Here is a 20,553-nt window from a genome sequence, read left to right on the forward strand (position 1 = left end):
TAGGAGAGCACAACGAGAGGCAATCTGCAAACCCAACATTGAGCTCTGCTACTCCTCTGTTCTGAACAAGAGAGGTGAGCTGATCTCAGAGCAGCACTCAACACTCATCACCTCATAAACTATAAAATGACATCATAATAAATCATTCTATCATTCTATTCAAAGCAGATATAAAAGCTCATAGCGGGCACCGAGTGCCGTGCTATGAGCTTGTAGATCTGCTATTTTTGAAAAATCTTTAAAATGATAATAAATATATTTTTAAAGTGAACATTTGTAACTCAAATCTTTGCTTCTGGGGGTCCCTGGAACAACATTTTTGACAAATGTTCGCTTTAAAAATATATTTAAAGATTTGCACACATTTTCACGATTTTTAAAACATTGCAGATCTACTAGCTCATAGCGCGGCACTCGGTACCGCGCTATCAGCTAGTATGGTATACTATGAGCTATTATGGTATATAATAATAATAATAATAATAATAACAATAATAAGGGTAATAATAATGATAATAATAATAATAATCATCTTTTTTAGGAGTGGAGCCCAAAGTGAGACTAAAGTCAGAGACTCCCCCTCGTCGTGGTGAACACACTCACATGCTGAGGTGCAGCAGCTACGACTTCTATCCTAAAGTGATCCTGGTGACCTGGTGGAGAGGTCAAGAACCTTTGACCTCTGGTCTCTCCTATGCCGATGTGTCTGATGGAGACTGGTACTACCAGTACCACTCCTACCTGGAGTACACACCCAGGTACACACCTAACAGACACCTATACATAGAAATACACACCTCTACTGGTACTACCAGTACCACTCCTACCTGGAGTACACACCCAGGTACACACCTAACAGACTAACAGAACAAATTGTGTGTGTGTGTGTGTGTGTGTGTGTGTGTGTGTGTGTGTGTGTGTGTGTGTGTGTGTGTGTGTGTGTGTGTGTGTGTGTGTGTGTGTGAGTGTGTGTGTGTGTGTGTGTGTGTGTGTGTGTGTGTGTGTGTGTGTGTGTGTGTGTGTGTGTGTGTGTGTGTGTGTGTTACAGATCAGGAGAGAAGATCACATGCATGGTGGAACATCCCAGCCTGACCGCGCCTATCAAGATGGACTGGGGTCAGTGACTGTAATCTACTGTAATCTACTGTAATCTACTGTAATCTACTGTAATCTACTGTAGGCCTACTCTACTGTAATATAATGTAATCTACTGTAATGTGTTAAACTACACTCTGTTTTAAGGGTTCAAGGATTCTTCTCTTTTTGAACCCGAAGATACATTTGTTTTGCAGAAAGGAAACACAGCAACCCAATTAAAAACAAGACACAATAATACAGACACCAGAAATAAAAATCAATACAAATACATTAAAACATCCTAAATAAAAAGTAACCATTCTAATAAGAAGGTCATGACAGGAGTCTCACCTACTTAGAGCTTAAGTGTCACGTCTAGATGAGGTACATCATCTTAGTTTACTAATCGGTGCAGATACAAAGACATTTATAGAATTTATAGAATTTACACATCATGGTCAGAAGCTGCTGGAGTGAAGGGGCTGAGAGTGACTGTAAAGTATGAGAACAGTCCTGAGAGATGGAACTGGTCTTATATAAATGCTGCATTAATATCAATGGTAATGGTCTCGTGGTTAGAGTGTCTGCCCTAAGATTGGCAGACATTGGCAGCACTTGGTGCCACGCTACGAGCTTGTAGATCTGCTATTTTTGAAAAATTGTGAACATTTTTGCAAATCTTTGAATGTATACTTTTTTAAAGCGAACATTTGTAACTGTCAAATGTCTCAACAAATGTCTTAATGTTTCCGAAAAACAAGCAAAGATTTGAGTTAAAAATGCTGTTTTAAAAGAAAATAGCAGATCTGCAAAGTTTTAAAATAATTCTTATAGCTCAAATATAAAATGACACTGGTGATTCCATGCCAGAGTCAGTGAAGAACAAGGTGTTTTAATCTACTGTAATAATGTAATGTAATATAATATAATATTTGTATTGTTAGATTTCTCCATGTCAGAGTCAGTGAAGAACAAGGTGGCCATGGGAGCATCAGGTCTGGTTCTGGGTCTGGTCTTGTTCCTGTCTGGATTCATCTACTTCCAGTGGAAGAAACGAGGTGATTAGCATGTTTAATCAACATGTTAATTAACATGTTTAATCAACATGTTAATTAACATGTTTAATTAACATGTTTCAACATGTTTAACTAAGATATTTCATTGACATTTTGACTGTTATTGTGTTATTGTGTGTACATTTATGCATTGTATGGAGAAATACACGCAAACATAGGATGTATTTGTGTGTATGTTTTAACTGTCTCTCTTCTTCTTCTTCTTCTATCAGGTCGTATTCTGGTGCCTACAACCAATGACGATCTTTAGACTCATCCCACACACCCAGGTTCACTTCCTCTTCCTTTTTACCAAACTTAGTTTTTTTGTTTTATGTATAAAAGTGTATAAAAGTATAAAACATACACAAAACAACATGCTTGTGTAAGAAGTGAAACAACTAGCCTGGTAAACCATCCCGGTCGCTTGAATTCATGTGTCTTCTGCTTCATTTATCATTGATAGAGCTGTTATTTTTCCTTATCAACCATATGTATAGATACTTATGCATGGCAGAAACATCACATCAGTATGTATATAAAGTACCGGTAACTTTCATCAAAGGCGACAAGAAAAAAACAGACTCAGGACACAGGCAGCCATTGGATGTAACGAAAGTCTATTATTCAGAGAGAGAGAGTAATGGAAGGTTACAGTATCAGCAGGTTCACGCATCATCGGTCGTCGCCTCTCTCTGCCGTTAAACAGAGAAAGCACTGGACTTTAACAGCGTCCAGTAACATAAACATATGACATCATTGAAGATACATCAAGCGTCCAGCCGTCAGAGGGGTTATCCTGCTATTGGTGGATAGTGATGATTACGTCGTCGTCAGATGAGGATGATGATGGTAGATGATGAAGATGATGAAGATGGTGTGACAGTTTATCTTTGAACAAACAGCGTCCACATGTCTCGAATAACATGTTGACCTCGGGTCTGACCTGTCACTGGTCAGTGATGACTTCAGTGGCGCTGAAGGAATTGTTAGCAGAGAAGAACATCGAGATACAGTGTTCTCAAAACAACTGATAGCCACAGAACGCCTGTAGCTAGTTTGACCTTGCATAGACAGAGACAGGAGAAATAGGGTACATGACTGAATTTAGGCCAATATGACAGCATTATATTAATTTGACATTTAAAGCAGTTTTAGGGCACTAGACAAATTATGATCAATCAAAATAACTCCATCAAGCCTACATCTTATCATGATTTGGATAGGGTCAAAGGGCAAGCTGATCAGGTCTTGTACCTTGTGACATTATTCAAACCAAATCAGACACAGACAGGCAAACTTAACATTGTGACAGAGATTTCAATGACTTAAGGGCAAAAATAAATGGTTAGTTATTCAGATAACATACACATTTGTACTTCTTCAAAAGGACTGTATAATTTATTCAGATATTAATTCAAAATTGTACTTCTTCAAAAGGACTGTATATAATGGTTATTTATTCAATTAGGAAGCAAAACATGGTTATATTTCATGACATTTTAAGACACCACACAAGTTTTCCCTTGCAATTTGCAAATAACTTTATTATAATTCAAAAAAAATCTCAGCTAATGTACTGTCCCAAACAAACCTTTTCAAAATATGTTTAGATTTGATCAATTTTCAGCACAGTTAATGACATTGGCAGCTTAGAGATAGAGTGAGAGACAACTGACCAGTCTGACAATTTCAAATTGAAATCTGACAAGACACCTACGTGTCCGATCCGATTCCGTGCATGTCCAGGAATAGAAAAGTTACCCTCCTCGTTGTGAAGCTGCGGTCCAGTGCTTTATTTAACAAGTTGACCTGTAGGTCCAAGTATTTGAAAAATGGAACGGTACACTCCTGATACCTGTATTTATTACATCATTTTACACTTTATTTAGGGAAAAACTCACGTGGAATGGTCTTAAAACTCAAGAAATACTTCCCGCTTGCATCATGTAGGCATGGGGGCATCAAACATCTATCCAAGACATTAGTTGAAATCTGTAAGATAGATGGAAATCAAATTTACTGTTTGGCATGAGACCTACAGTTGACTATAGTATGAAACAGAGTTTAAAACAGTTTGGAATAAAATTAAAGTTTTAGCCCTGTATGTCACAATTAGCAGGTATTGTGACATTATTGTTGTCCAGGAATTGGTTTACATTCTCGTTCTAAAATGAAACAAACACAAGCAAAGCATATTAAACATTTAAATCAAATCATTCATCAAACTCCCCTCTATTTGACACTCATATATCTGTAATATAGTGTGTGTCAGAGGACGAATTTGTTGATGAGAAAGAAAAGAAAAATCTGAAAATCGGGAGAAAAAAATAAAAAAATAAAATGACAAACATTTATTAAAGTTATAATTAAAATATTTAAAATTAAAGTATAACAATGAAAAATAAGGAATAAACATCTTTGTTCTGAAGAGTATATTAGAGTTAGATAAAGTACACCAAAATAGATCGAAATTCATTTTTTTTTCCAAAAAGAGCAATCTACAAGCTCAAAAAAAAATAATCTTAAGTTAAAATGATAAAATATTTTCAAAACTTTTAAAAGAATTCAAAATGACTTTATAATAAACGTAATATTATAGTTAATTTTTTTTCCAATATTGATATTAGAACACATTGAATCTTATTAGGGTTAATTTAACTGAGATGGGTTATACATTGAAGTCGTTGCCAAGCAACGTGGCAGTTAGGATTACTAACACTTCCTGCTTCCTGCAGAAGGAATTATGGGTACTTGAGTTTTAGAGACCAGAGTGGTAGACTAATTTTAACTGACCGGAGAATGACTGAAATTTGGACTAAAATTGTTAGAGAACGAGCGAGACAGACAAACGCGCATTCAAACATTCACGCATGCCTGCATAGCTGAATCGCTCACGCACAGATAGAAGATAGAGAAAGATAAAAACTTTCACAAACTTTCACTCCCTTGTACTCACACACACACCGTAGAAGACAGCACTGGCGGACCCACACAGAGAGAGAGAGATAGAGAGAAAAAAAAAAAATCGTTCATTAATACACACAGACATACCGAGATATTGTAGCGATAAACAAATTTTGGAATGAGAAATATGTTATACTGATTGGGTTCAGTATTAGGCTTATTAGTTTAAATTATATTAAAAATATTTAAAACTTAGAATTTAAAACTTAGGATTAAGGCAAAATATATTCACTGGTTCAAAGGAATATAAAATGTATTATTAAGGCATTTAAAACGTATTGTTTAAAGCTCAATATATTAAATGGATGGATGATTTAACCTACAGTGGTCAAAATAAAATCGGTCTATGTTCAATATATATATATATATAAAGTATAATCGTGTAGGCCCCCCCCACCCGTCAAACAAAGCCCTCAGTGGAGTATCGGACGAATTGGTAGCACGTGCAGGCCCCTACCCGTCACTCATAGTGGAGTATCGGACGAATTGGTAGAACAAGCCCCTACCCGCCCCCCAGGGATGGGTTAGGAGGTGGGGGACACAAATCTATTAATATATCTAGAACATGAAACACTTTGACTGACAAACCTGAAATAGTATATATTCATGTAGGCACCACACAGACAACCCCCTCCCACCTAGTGTAAAATAACAGCTGATGTAAAAAAACGTTGAGGATGTGTCTGGTGGTGATCAATATATACAATGGACAAGCCAGAAAATAAAACAACATAAATAAAGACCACTGTATTCTAAATAAGAGGATAATTTATGAGACATTCAGGGAATGTCCTCCCAGGTGATAAAACATTTTTACTTGACTGACTCCCTGGCGGAGCTGTGTTAAACAGTAATTTAAAAACAGGCTGATAATTTATGAGACAAATCGTTCGGTAAAGACAATAAAATAAAATAAAAGGTATACTCATCAGATCAAGGTTCACAGGGAGAAGTTACGTGGAGATCCCAATCACTGGACCATGGTAAAATAAAATAAAAATATATACATACCGAATCAATGGTTCGGGGATCCTGACTCCGATGGCTGGACCATGTGGAATTTGAGACATGTGGAGAGTCAAAGGGCAAGTCCAAAGGTCCAGCGATCGCGTGCAGGTCCAAAACAAAATAAATAAAATAAAAAATGTGATACTGTTCAAAGATAACCTTCATCTGAATAGAAGTGATACATCGTTACACCCAAGGCTGGTTCGTTTGATACGTATTAAAACATGGTCTGCCAGGGGAAGAGAGTCTGACCGTACAGTTCCGGTCAATAGCTCAGTTCCCCCCGTCCACCCTGTTTTAAACATATCCGGCATCGATTTGGACCAATTGATAGAGCTGTTATTTTTCCTTATCAACCATATGTATAGATACTTATGCATGGCAGAAACATCACATCAGTATGTATATAAAGTACCGGTAACTTTCATCAAAGGCGACAAGAAAAAAACCAGACTCAGGACACAGGCAGCCATTGGATGTAATGAAAGTCTATTATTCAGAGAGAGAGAGTAATGGAAGGTTACAGTATCAGCAGGTTCACGCATCATCGGTCGTCGCCTCTCTCTGCCGTTAAACAGAGAAAGCACTGGACTTTAACAGCGTCCAGTAACATAAACATATGACATCATTGAAGATACATCAAGCGTCCAGCCGTCAGAGGGGTTATCCTGCTATTGGTGGATAGTGATGATTACGTCGTCGTCAGATGAGGATGATGATGGTAGATGATGAAGATGATGAAGATGGTGTGACAGTTTATCTTTGAACAAACAGCGTCCACATGTCTCGAATAACACGTTGACCTCGGGTCTGACCTGTCACTGGTCAGTGATGACTTCAGTGGCGCTGAAGGAATTGTTAGCAGAGAAGAACATCGAGATACAGTGTTCTCAAAACAACTGATAGCCACAGAACGCCTGTAGCTAGTTTGACCTTGCATAGACAGAGACAGGAGAAATAGGGTACATGACTGAATTTAGGCCAATATGACAGCATTATATTAATTTGACATTTAAAGCAGTTTTAGGGCACTAGACAAATTATGATCAATCAAAATAACTCCATCAATCATAATAATGAATCTAATAATAAAATGTAATAATCAAATGATTTGTTGTATCAGACAACACTGATGACAATGTGGTCAGATGGGGGGGGGGGGGTCCTCTTGGTAAACTGTGTAGTTTGGACCATGAGGATTGATGTCTCCATGAATTGAGTACGTGGGGATCTCATTTGAAACAAGACATTTTGGCTTTCATGAGCGATCCATTTTAGCTGAACACAACATTTCAGTGAACTGAACCCAATGATTCAGTTCATTGAACACAACATTTCAGTGAACTGAACCCAATGATTCAGTTCATTGACAACACTGATCATTCCATCACTAGCAGGATCAAAGACAGAACCTTGTGGTCCAAAGGAGAGTATCCTACCAACTGAGCTGCCCTTCCATTCCATTCCATTCCATTACAATCATTTAGCAGGCTGCAGAAACTTTTATCCAAAGCGACATACAATAAGTGCATTCAACATAGGTAGGGAACGAAACTACTAATCACCAGAAGTCCTAAGTGCATTTTCTGCTAAAACAAGCAACTAAGAGTACACCTAGCGCTGAGGTAAAAGTGCAATATATCAGCTACCTACTTTCTTAAACAGATGAGACAAATAGCAAAATCAAATGAGCAAGAGATAAAACAAATAAGTGTATAGACTAAACAAGATCTAATAAAACAATACAATAATAAAACAAGAGTTCGTACAACAAGCAGGCAAGGCAAAGAGAAAGGGTAGTGTTTGAGGTGTGTTTTCAGTCTGCGGCGAAAGATGGGCAGTGACTCTGCTGTCCTGGCATCAGTGACTCTGCTGTCCTGACATCAGTGGGGAGTTCTTTCCACCACTGTGGGGCCAGAACAGAAAAAGTTGTGACCGTGTAGATCGGCCAGAAGGACCCTTGAGCGACGAGGCAATCAGTCGCCCCGAGGTGGCAGACCGCAGTGGTCGGGCAGGGGTGTAAGCATCGACCATAGCCTGGAGGTAAGAAGGAGCTGTTCCTTTCACTGCCCTATAGGCTAACACCAGGGTTTTAAACTGGATGTGAGCCGCTACGGGGAGCCAGTGTAGAGAACGGAGAAGGATAGTTGTGTGGGAGAACTTGGGGCGGTTGAACACCAGACGAGCCGCAGCTTTCTGAACAAGCTCCATGCCGGAGCACCACCTTCCTACTAAGATACACTATTGTGTATCTTATGAATGGACTGAGTTGTTTCTATTGATGCTTACTGTAGTTGCAGGGAGACTTGTTCATGATCTATTAACTAGCATAGTTTTAAATCATTAGATATTACCACACATTTAACAAGTTACGAATAATACATTAACTAATACTTTAGAAATGATTCATGTACTATTATAAGGGAAGGTTGTTCTAAAGTGTTAACATGTTCACACAGTTAATACATTCTGATTCTTATTGGTTTATTGTCTTTTCACAGAACACCTGGGTGTGTTTTCAGAGAAGCAGAGAGTCATCGCTGCCCCTGGTGGAGAGAGGAGGAAATACATATGTGTTCATTCAGCTTTTAAATAGTCATAACAGCAGCACAATGATGACATCATCAACCTTTTAAATAATCATAACAGCAGCGCAATGATGACATCATCAACCTTTTAAATAATCATAACAGCAGCACAATGATGACATCGTCAACCTTTTTCACAAATGTGTCCTTTAAACAAGTGGACAACTATTAAAATGTAGTAGACGTGAATGCCTGACAGGACCTCATGTTACGACCGCCTACCTGGTTTGTATTTTTTGTGTTTTTTGTGTTCTTCTGTTATGTTTTATTTTGCTTTGTTTTGTTTGTATTTTACGTTGTTTTCTGGCTGCTGCAGCTGTTAGTCTGTCCTGAGATATTTGAACCCTGTTGAAGGGCCTGTTGCAGCCAATGTGATTGTGGTTTACTAGGTGTATGAAGTTGCTGTGATATTGTGAAGGTGCTGTGACATTACTGATTGACCTGGGCATAGGCGTGGCTTCAGCCTATGTGGGGGCTCAGCCTATGTGGGGGTGTCACAGGTGCACAGCATTAGGGAATCACAGAGGGAAACCATACAGTTTTTGAACCGCGTGTGTTTCAGTTTGTTTTCAGTTTGTTTTGAGTTATTTTGGGTTTATTTTCTTACCACAGTTAGTTGTTTAGTTAACCGTTAAACACCCGGCTTTGTTTATGCTGTTATCATCCTGCTTCAAAATAAACATTTTAAATGCACTCAAAGAGAAGACCTGAGTTACTGTCAACACCACGCGTTGGAAAAGCTTCACACCATATCCCTCACTGGACATTATTTGTTGTTCTTCTGCCTTTACAGGCCTTTATGCTGAAAAGATATTTAATACAATTATTTGTTGTTGGGCTGCCTTTACAGGGCCTTTATGCTGAGAAGATATTTAATACAATTAAAACATACTTAAATGACATAAAACATACAGGGGTTCCCATGGAAATAGGGAAACCTTCGCAAATAGTGAAAAAGCTCTAGATATAAAGTAATAGACAGACAGACGATGGAAAGATAGACAGAATCCTCTCCTTTCCAGTTGCCTCCTGGTGCCCCCTGCCGGCTTGGCGACCACATTGAGGGGGTCCCAGGTGGTGACAGTAAAGGGACAATTTAAGGACTTTTAAAACCTCTTTAATACCTTAAAGGATCTACACCATGAATTAAAAATATATATATATATTTAATGTCATATTGTTTATGTCCCTCAAACGTTTTTCAAAAGGTTTGAGCCTAAATCAAGCCTCAGATATACTCATTCTGACTAACTTCTCTCTGGCTTATAAAGCACATTCACCTGCAATACCACATTGTGCTGTTTGGCACAGGGCGCTATTGATGGGTTTCATGTTTGTAAACATTGAGAGGATATGACCGCGCAGAGGAGGGGGAAGCCTATAGAGGGCGCCATTACCCGCAGCAGCTCTGGTCAAATGTCCATTCATAAAATAAATGATCTTCACCGGGTTTAATTAAAGTAGATTAAATTATGCAGTTTGTAATACCTTGTTTACTCAATAAAAATGATTTGTCGGAAGTTGGATCTGTTTGTATATAATAGCAGCATTATGCCTATTATGCCTATAATAGCAGAATTATGGCTATCTAACTCCCGAACACAACAACAGAGTGAACGGCGCAACAATGCGTTTCCCCCGAGCATGCGCAGATTGCGCATTCTGCTCTGTGATGACGTCGCGCGGAAATCTGTCTATAGAGCCAGTTTGTATGCATGTTATCTCCTGGTTCTGTGTGGAAAACGTTTTTAAAAAAAAGATCTTTCTTTGTTTGGTTGGAACTGAAAAACGGGAGGTATTGCACCCTGACGTGACATCACGTCAGGGTGCAAATCAGTTTGGCCTGTTTTGAGACAAAAACAGGACAAAATCCCAGATTTGCTGTGAAAGCCTGAGTGTTCAAACTGGGGTATTTTTGGGGATAGAAGAGAGGTAGGGGAGACCAAAAACACACAAAAAGTTAAAATTCATGGTGTTTACAAAATGTAATGAGATAAGAAAAAATAGCATTACTGTATCCAAAGTAATCAACAAACTATACTATAAAATATGCTAAAAAATATTGGACAAATTGTCAATTAATTTAAGGCAAAAACATTGAAAATAGTCGATCTACAAGCTCACAACGTGAGGCGTTGTGAGCTTGTAGATCTGCTATTTTCACAATATTTATCTGTGGAACTGAGTCAAACAAATGTAATGCCTTAACTTCTACAATTCCAATCACTTGGGGGGTCCCAGTTCAAACATGATTATTTGGGGGGTCCCCAGTTCAAACATGATTATTTGGGGGGGTCCCCAGTTCAAATATGATTATTTTGGGGGGTCCCTAGTGTTTTGAGGGGTTGTATGTGCAGCAGATACATTACATACTGAGGAAGAGTCTCACTGCAATAAGTATAAAGTGTAGCTTTTTGAGTTGACTTTAGTTTCTTCATTTTCCATAACAAACCACCAACAACCATCACAGTGACCCCTGGCGTCACAAGATTCTACAGGTGACAAAGTTCGGTGCTGCAAGCAGTCCTGCAGAAAACCACACACGCACGCTTATAATTTTTTTTCAAATTGTTAGATTATATAGATGTATTTCCCCATAACATGTTGGACATTATTCCAACACAGGCTGAGCTTGAACACTGATGTTCTTGTTGTAACTTTATACCATCTAAACAAGTGGTTCTCAACCTTTTCAGGCCATGACCCCCCAAAATAATCATATTTGAAATGGGGACCCCCCACCCTGATAAGCACTTGGAATGTAGGAGTTAAGGCATTACATTGTGTTTGACTCTAGATACAAAGTTGTGAAAATAGCATGTTGTGAAAATATTGTTGTGAAACCATTTGTTACGGCCCCTTTAACTTTAGCTCCAACACTCAAGGGACCACAACATAATAAAGGACATAGTCAGGTTTCACACTAAATTGAAGGTTTATTTCTAAATATAAGGAACTTCAAGTGTACGTTTTTAATACACCATGAAATACTGATTAAGGCAACCTCAACAGTAACAGTGAACCAATAGAAACCTGGCTAAAGTCCTAACCAAACAAAAAGGTGATGGGCTGGCCAAACTGAAAAGTGGAGAGTCTGGTGAGCCAGGCACTGTGTGCCCGTCGCCTCACCAGACTCCCATAAACTACCAAAACATACTAAAACTAAACTAACCAGTAACAAGAGAACAAATAATACTTACAACCAGCCCATCAGAAATGAAATAAAGAACTACAAAACTACTATGGGATCAAAACATTGGTGTTGACTGCTGGGGTGCTGAGGAGCTTCTGAATGCTGGCTACAGCTCCTGTTTTATAGACCTGGCCCTAATCACACATGAAGCACAGCTGTTTTATAGACCTGGCCCTAATCACACATGAAGCACAGCTGTTTTATAGACCTGGCCCTAATCACACATGAAGCACAGCTGTTTTATAGACCTGGTCCTAATCACACATGAAGCACAGCTGTTTTATAGACCTGGTCCTAATCACACATGAAGCACAGCTGGGAATGTGGTAGACCATAGACATATAAAGGTAGACGCCTCCTTCGGCTCTGAAGCGTTCGTATCTCGGGCGCGCACCAGCTTCCGCCCTCAGTCGCGTGCGTCACAGAAGGGGACGTTCAGTAGGCCAATCAGAGGCCTACTGAACGTCACAGAAGGGGACGTTCGGTTAGGCCTACTGAAGGTCCCCTTCTGTGACGCACGCGACTGAGGGCGGAAGCACAAAGGTATTGCGATACCAGTCGCTCCAATGAACTGCAGAGGCCAATGAGGTATCTAGGTTTCTATGGGGTAGACACTACACACAGGACAAATAAGCATCAGTGAACACATAAGCAAAGAAAGACTATAGACTGAGGTGTGAATACGTGCTAGCACATAACACCATTGTTGTGAAAATAGCCGATCTACAAGCTCGCGTTGTGAGCTTGTAGATCTGCTATTTTCACAATTTTTGCCTCCTTATATTATTTGACAATTTGGCCAATGTTTGAGCAGTTTTTATAGTGTGGTTTGTTGATTACTTAGAGAACCACATATTGAGAACCCCTGATCTAAACAAGTGCTAAACATTGAACTAAGTACAAGTTGTTAATGAACCATAAATAGCAACATTCAAAGCTCAGATGAGATGTTTATATCTAGACCGGGTCCCCAGATGATTATCTTAATGTACAACATTGTTTTCTCTCTCAACAGTATACACACCCACACACAGTATAAGTGTATACAGGGGATCTGTGCATTTATAAAGTTACAATTACAATGTAAGGACTTTTAAGATCTCTTTAATACCAAATTGGCCAAATATTACCTAAGAAAGAGGCAAACATTTTGGAAAATAGCCGAACTACAAGCTCACAACGCCTCACTTAGTTTAGTTCTATATAGTTCGGCTATTTTCACAATATTTATATGTGGAACCGAGTCAAACCCCAGAGTACAACATGTATTCGTTTTTATATTCTTATTTTAAGTATATTATGTTTATTTGATGTATTATTTTGTGTTTTAACAGTGTTCAAAATAAAACAATCAATCAGTCAAATGTAATATTTCACCGTACCAATCTGCCACAGACCCATAGGGACTAAATCATTCTTTCAGAAATGGAGATTTAATGTTTTTTCAAGAGCAGCTCATTTAATTTGTCAACTTATTTTATCAAATTTTCTATCACACAAGAATTGTTTAAAAAAAAAAAAAGAAAGAAAAAGAAGGGGAAAAAAGGTAATCAGAATCCATTTTATTGGCCTGTGTTTTTACACAAACATACAGTGACTGGTTGGGTGTTGGCTGGCTTCACACAAACATCACAGCAAAGTAAGGGTTAATATTATAGCTGAAAGTGAAAATCAATCTAAAGTAGAAGTATGAATGTGATGGCAGTTGTGTTATGCAGCGCTCACAGTTGTGTTATGCAAACCCCACATCATCTTCTAAATCACATTTCCCCTGAGCAGCAATGTGCATCACCACGGCAACACACCATCTTCATCACCATGACAACACACCATCTTCATCACCATGACAACACACCATCTTCATCACCATGACAACACACCATCTTCATCACCATGACAACACACCATCTTCATCACCATGACAACACACCATCTTCATCGTCATGGGCAACACAGCTCCGTAAAGTTACTATTCTACCAGGGGGAGGAGCTTAACCACTTTAACCCAGACGTCCCTCAGGGATCCGTACTAGTGACCTTTATGTTTACGCTCGACATTAACATATCTTCACTGAAAACAGCAGATCTACAAGCTCACAGCTTGTAGATCTGCTATTTTCCTGCAAAGGTTTTCCCAGAATAGGGATACTGGGGTTTAAGTGGTTAAAACCAAACCGTGAAATGTACTGACATTTACAAACAAATATACCACGACCAATCACCATTCAGGAGAGTTGTAGCCCCTCCCCTTACCCATGTTCATGACCCATATTTTGTAAAAAAAAAGTGCAAAAGATTAATCAATTCTAATCAATTTGAAACACTTTGATTTGATTTGTTTTTCAAACATAAATCAAGTCAAAGTTTGATTTGAAACTTTTTCCAAATGAGCCTCTCTGCAAGCTGACAACACGTCACATTGTGAGCTTATAGATTGACTATGTTTGAACCCATTAAGACCAGAACACATCCATGTCATTTTAACATTTCTTTGGCAAGTTTTTTAATTGTGAAAATCTTTTGTAACTCAAATCTTTGCTTCTGGGGATTCTACAAATATCTTTTTGACTTATTTTGCTATAATATCAATGGTCCTCAAACTTTGTTCATGTCAAGGACCACGCAAAATGATATGTACTTGGTGCCATCTCAAAATATGTTGTTCCAGGGACCCACAGAAGCAAAGATTTGAGTTACAAATGTTCTCTTACAAATGTTTTAAAAATCAAAGATTTGCACACATTTTCATGATTTTTCAAAAATAGCAGATCTGCTATTTTTGATAGTATAAAATAATGGTTAAAAAGTGGTTACACAGATGTGTATCTTAATGTTTTAATGACATTACCAAAATGCCAGGTCTGAAGTGGTTAAAAATCAACACAGATTGGCTGCAAACACCGATGTCATAAAAAAACATTTCCTCATGGCCGATAGTTCTACGAAGAATGACTCTTCCTCACTTCCAGAATAAGTAGTTCTCAATGATCATAATGGTATTAAATGGGGGTCTGTGGTCTATCAAACTGGGGGTCCTTGAATCACTGCTGTAGCTGTGAAAAATATTCTCTTATGGGGGTCCCTGGCGTATGTTTTCAAATGGGTAATATGTGTCAGTTTAAATTAGGGGTCCTTGACATGAAACGGTGTGAGAAACACTGCCTTCAGAGATCAGGGTACATGTGGACCAGCAGGGGGCAGTATGACACACAGTGGGTAATCACACATAACAGTTGATCCAAAGCCTGGTCATAATTATGTAACATAAAACCAGTGGTTCTCAAAGTGGGGTCAGGGGACCCCCAGGGGTCCTTGAAGGGGTTCCCAGGGGGTCCCCAGCAAAATGTGTTAATATAGCATCAAACTCAGTTTAAGGACTTTAAACCCAGATACAGCTATTTAAAAATAATAATAATAATACGGTAAAGAATAGGGATATTCTTAGAAATTAGAAATACTTGAACAACACATATCTTCTATGGGGGTCCCTGGCACAAATATTCTCAGATAGGGGTCCATGACAAGAAAATGTTTGAGAACCTTAAAGTGGCATAAAGGGCCGTGATGGAAGCCAGTAACGATGGCTGACCACTCCAGCTATGGGTTTGACCACTCCAGCTATGGGTTTGACCACTCCAGCTATGGGTTTGTTCATGTAAAACGTTGGGATGAATTTAAACAGCAAAGAGAGAAAAAAACTCATGGAAATAATAATAATACTCGTTGGATTTGGCAAACAGCAAATAGGCAAAATTCACAACAATATTTACACGATCCCTTCCTGATCCAGGGATGCATTTAATTTAAAAAGCATGAAAAGGAAAACGATTATCTTTTTTTTTCAAAATACATTTCTAAAGCAAAAGAAGGCATGTAGCATAGCGTTAGCCTAGTGTTAAACATGGGGATAAAACATGTTTCAAAGCATCATGAGTTCCTCCCCAAGCTCTCCCAAACACTCTTAAAGGCAAGTGATTTATTTCTCTTTCTTTTTTTGTAAAGACAAAAATAAATAGAATATATAGAAATATGAGTTCTCTCTCCTGATTGGATAAAATTGGTATCCTGACCTGAACATATATTTTATATTAAAGAGTTGGAGAGACAGTTAGACCGGTTACTGTTAACACACACTCTATAGCAATGATTACTATCACAATATAGAGCTAATTTACACTTTATTTTAACAAAAGAATATCACTTCAATGCATCTTTAACTACTTCAACCCTCGTGTCCCTATTCTGGTGGCAAAAACACTCGTCAAAAATAACCAGACCTACAAGCTCACAACGTATCACAAATGTGAGTCGCTGTGAGCTTGTAGATCGGCTGTTGTGGGCGAACAGATTCAGTGTAGAGAGGGAAAAAATAAACCATTAGCCAGAAATAGCAGATCTACAAGCTCACAATGCATCGCAAGGCGACACGTTTCTTGTGAGCTTGTAGATCGGTTATTGTTGGAACATAGATTTGGGGCCCTACCTCGCCTTTACCCCGTATGCCTCAACTTTTAATGCCATTTTATACTATTTTGAAAAACATTAAAAAGAAAATCAAGAGAAAGTATAGTGTCAAAAAAGATTTCTTTGGGCTATTAAAAATTAGCAGATCTACAACGAGCTATGAGCTTGTAGATCTACTATTTGTGGAAAAGTGGGGGGGGGAAAAGTGTGTGGGGGGGGGGGGGGGGGGGAGTAGGAGTCCCTGGAATAACATATTTTGAGATGGGGGTCCGGGGCCAAATACATTTTGGGGGTCCTTGAAATGAAAAGGTTTAAGAACAACTGATTATAGCAACATCAATTTTTCAAAAAACCTGTTAGGATTTAGAAGACATTTGTAGAATCCCCCAGAAGCAAAGATTTGAGTTACAAATGTTTCCTTTAAAAATATATATATATATATTTTCAAAGATTTGGACACATTTTCACGATTTTTTATTTTTTTTTGCAGATATACAAGCTCATAGCGTGGCACGGAGTGCTTGTATGAGCTTGTATATCTGCTATAGCCCAAATAAATCTAAAAAGGACACAGATGCGTGCCCGGCTTTAATGGGTTAAGGCAACGGCAAGATATGGCCCTTGGTGTAGAGAGAGGACACAAAACAGTCCAAGTACAGAGACCACCTCAGGTCCAGGTTTTACTAGTAGAAGATAGTTGTGGTATTGGTTCACAGGGTATTGAACATCACCATGGTACAGGTTTTACTAGTAGAAGATAGTTGTGGTATTGGTTCACAGGGTATTGAACATCACCATGGTACATCGGTCACAATGCATGACAACTGAGTTCCCTTTAAGCCATTTATTTTCCATTGCACACATGAGCATTTGGTAATGAGCAAGGAGGTGATGAGGCTTCACGGTTATGATGTTTTACTATGAAAGACAGAAACACATTATTATACAAAACACAAACAACAATTAGGACAATGTTGTATCACTATAAAGGAGGAGTGGGTAGGCCTACCACTAATACACCAGAGTACTAAACACCAAACACATTGCACAATATTCTCTAAGTTAACTTACTGCATTTCCTTGCTAAGTACATTATGTGCACTAGCTGCACATCACACACAATCCCCTCTTAAGTTTTCAAGGCAAGCAGGTGAACTAACATTAATTACATTTATCACAAGGCAATATAATGCAACATAAGATTCACAAATTGTCCACAGAACTCACTTCAATGATGCATAACCAAGGCCTGCTGAGACTCCAGACCAGGACAGAGGAGTTGTTGCTGCTGACAAACAATAACTGGAGGGACAGGCACTCAAGCAGTATTTATAGCAGGCCTCTAATGAGGAGTGAGTTAGGACAGGTGTGGTTAGGGTTTGAGAGTGAGTGAGAGCAGGTGAGGTGGGTGGAGCCAATCCATGGGAATAGAGCGTCGCAGTTCCCGCCCACTTCCAGTTGCCGGAAGTAAATACTAAATGCATTTTTCCCATTGCAAATATTTACATACATGAATTTAAGCCTAGAATCAAGCTATCCAGGATCCTGGTGAATCATGACCATAAAACGTTTGATTCTGTGAAAAAACGTTTTTGAAAACGGCAAAACAAAGGGTATTTATTAAACGTAGTATATCATATCATTAAATATAAAATTTTAAAAATCACAGAAAAAAGGTTTCATGGTCATGATTCACCAGAATCTTGGATGGCTTGATTCTAGGCTTAAATTCATTGATATAAATATTTTTGGAAAAGTCAATGGGAAAAATGCATTGAGTATTTACTTCCGGCACCCGGATTCTGCACAACTGCGATGCTCTATAGGCCAGGGGGAGGGTTGCTGTCTAGTATGACTCTTTTCTACAACTAGAGTCTAGAGAGGGTTGGTGTGTGCTAAGAACACTAGTGCCGAAAATAGAGGATCTACAAGCCCAAAGCGTCGCCTTGTAGATGGGGTATTTTTGGGCAAAGAGATTTGGTTTTAGAGGTGGAAAAAAAGCGGTCCCAAGTACATGAACAACTTCAGTTCCGTTTTGACTAAGTCTACAGAGGGTTGGCGTGGTTAAGGACACTAGTAGTGCACGACAACGACAGGCAGGGGGCGCTCACAGGTCCAGCAGCACCGTCCAGATCGCGTCCTCCTCGCTCATCCTGATGGTGGTGATGGCGCCGTCGTTGAACTCGACGTGTATATGCGTATACAATTCATAACGTCATTAAAGTTATCTGTGGTGAGTTTTGTCACACCACAGAGAAACAATGCAGTCTACAACCTCAAGTGATGTGAGGATGCGTAGCGGGTAGGGCCCAAAAGCAGACGAGGTAGGTAGAAGTATTCAAATCAAAGGATGTATTAAATAAACTGAGGTTTCCAAAAGCAGGGATACAGAACAGTAGGCATCAAGCACTAAACATAAACAATGGTGACATAGGTCTACGGACCAACAAGAACACAGTGCAAACTCAGGACTTAAATAGACAGGGGATAACAGGACGCAGGTGAACTCAAACTACAATCAACACTGGGATTGGCTGGGGCACAACAGGACACAGGTGGAGAACAATTACAAATACATACTGGTGAGACAAGACAGGAAGCGATAACAACGCAGACAGGAAACAATACTACAAAATAAGAGTAGACAACAACAGGGCAAAAGACAACAGAGTAACAACAATACAAATATGCAAATAGAACCTGCAGTATGCAGAACATGCAGTAAGCACTTTAGGTCTCACGCGTCCATGACCATAAAAGGGCATCAAGGTCTAAATAATAAAGTCAAAGTCCACGGCCCGAGGAGCGGACCGTGACAAGTGATGATGAGCTGGTCATGGTTTTAGTGAATAATACAAATAAAAAGAATAGAAGTGTTTGGGTTAAAACCTAATATTGACCTTGAGAACAGAAAGGGTGAGTTCAAAAGTACTATCCAGGAGCTCAAATTGTAGCACAGCCGTTCCATCAAACGGTGGTTCTGTGGCTCAAATGCAGAACAAATAATGGACCTTGACATGAAAAGGGTTGAAAACCAGTGTATGGGTTTCACTAGATGACTATTGGAGTACTTTGTGTTAGTAGGCTAGTGGTCGTGGACAACTATTAAAAGATACATTACATACTGAGGAAGAGTCTCACTGCAATAAGTATAAAGTGAAGCTTTTTGAGCTGACTTTTTTCCACAACAAACCACCACCTAAACCACCAACAACCATCACAGTGACCCCTGGCGTCACAAAATTCTACAGGTGTCAAAGTTTGGTACTGCAAGCAGTCCTGCAGAAAACAAGACACGCACCAATGCATGCATGCATGCGCGCGCACGCGCACACACACACACACACACACACACACACACACACACACACACACACACACACACACACACACCCCTCTGAAGTAACACTTTGATCGCATGACGTGATGGTATCAACAGTGAGATGTAATGAGCTTGGATTAGAGGAGCGTCTGTGAGTTCAGTTTACAGAGGTTAAGTTTACAGAGGACCATATGAAGTGTTACAGACTGTGTAACACTTCACAGTCTGTAACAGTCTGTATAATCAATATATCCTGACGTTGGCTTCAGCCTACCGTACGCTTAGATCTCACGTCTGTTTGAGAGCAGTTGTTGACTTTGGCTAAACCTGTTTGTTCCATTTTAGACCTGAAGAGCAGCATTGTCTGACCGTCTGACAGGCATCTGAACACATGTATCCACTCCAACATGTATTATCTAACACACTAATACATAATACCTGTGAAAATGTAGGATTTTATAAACTAATTAAACAAACTGCTTTAACAATCATTCAGATGACATTGCAGATCTGGCTGCATTGGCTACTTGAAAATAGCAGATCTACAAGCTCACAACACGCGCTGTGAGCTTGTAGATCTACTATTTTAAAAAGATATGATCGCTTATGCAAGAGCATTTTAGGAAGGTTGGACCAGTGCAGCGGCACCGCTGTTATCTTTTCATGGCCACCAGGAGATCAGACATTTAACCCACGGTCCAACACACACCAGCCTTCATCCATTAATGTTCTCTACAGGCTAGCTCTCATTAACGTGGTGCGGCACGGGACTCGCCCGTCTGAGTCTCACTGGGAAATAGGAATATCCTACATGACTGCTTTATTTTAGTGTAACTCGAACGCGCACTGCTCGGTATGGGTTAAATAAATTAATATACA

At 39.1% G+C, this 20,553-nt stretch overlaps 1 protein-coding gene and 1 long non-coding RNA gene across 2 annotated transcripts in view; both read left to right on the top strand.

Moving 5' to 3' along the window:
- The window catches only part of LOC311043242 (H-2 class II histocompatibility antigen, E-S beta chain-like), a gene marked incomplete at its 3' end in the record, with an annotated part of 6,915 nt that extends 4,512 nt beyond the window's left edge, over positions 1 to 2,403 (top strand). Inside the window, exons 3-6 of the mRNA XM_084054418.1 lie at positions 1 to 74; positions 542 to 758; positions 1,049 to 1,116; positions 2,366 to 2,403. The exon at positions 1 to 74 is cut by the window's left edge and continues 199 nt beyond it. Of these exons, the coding sequence (XP_083910544.1) occupies positions 1 to 74; positions 542 to 758; positions 1,049 to 1,116; positions 2,366 to 2,403 (397 nt within the window). The remainder of the gene's footprint in view (positions 75 to 541; positions 759 to 1,048; positions 1,117 to 2,365) is intronic.
- Positions 1 to 20,553, top strand: part of LOC311043865 — a 101,058-nt gene that overhangs the window by 25,847 nt on the left and 54,658 nt on the right. The window lies entirely within an intron of this gene.

This window comes from Gymnoscopelus microlampas (genome assembly GCF_963454915.1).
Source record: "Gymnoscopelus microlampas genome assembly, chromosome: 4".
Classification (NCBI taxonomy): domain Eukaryota; kingdom Metazoa; phylum Chordata; class Actinopteri; order Myctophiformes; family Myctophidae; genus Gymnoscopelus; species Gymnoscopelus microlampas.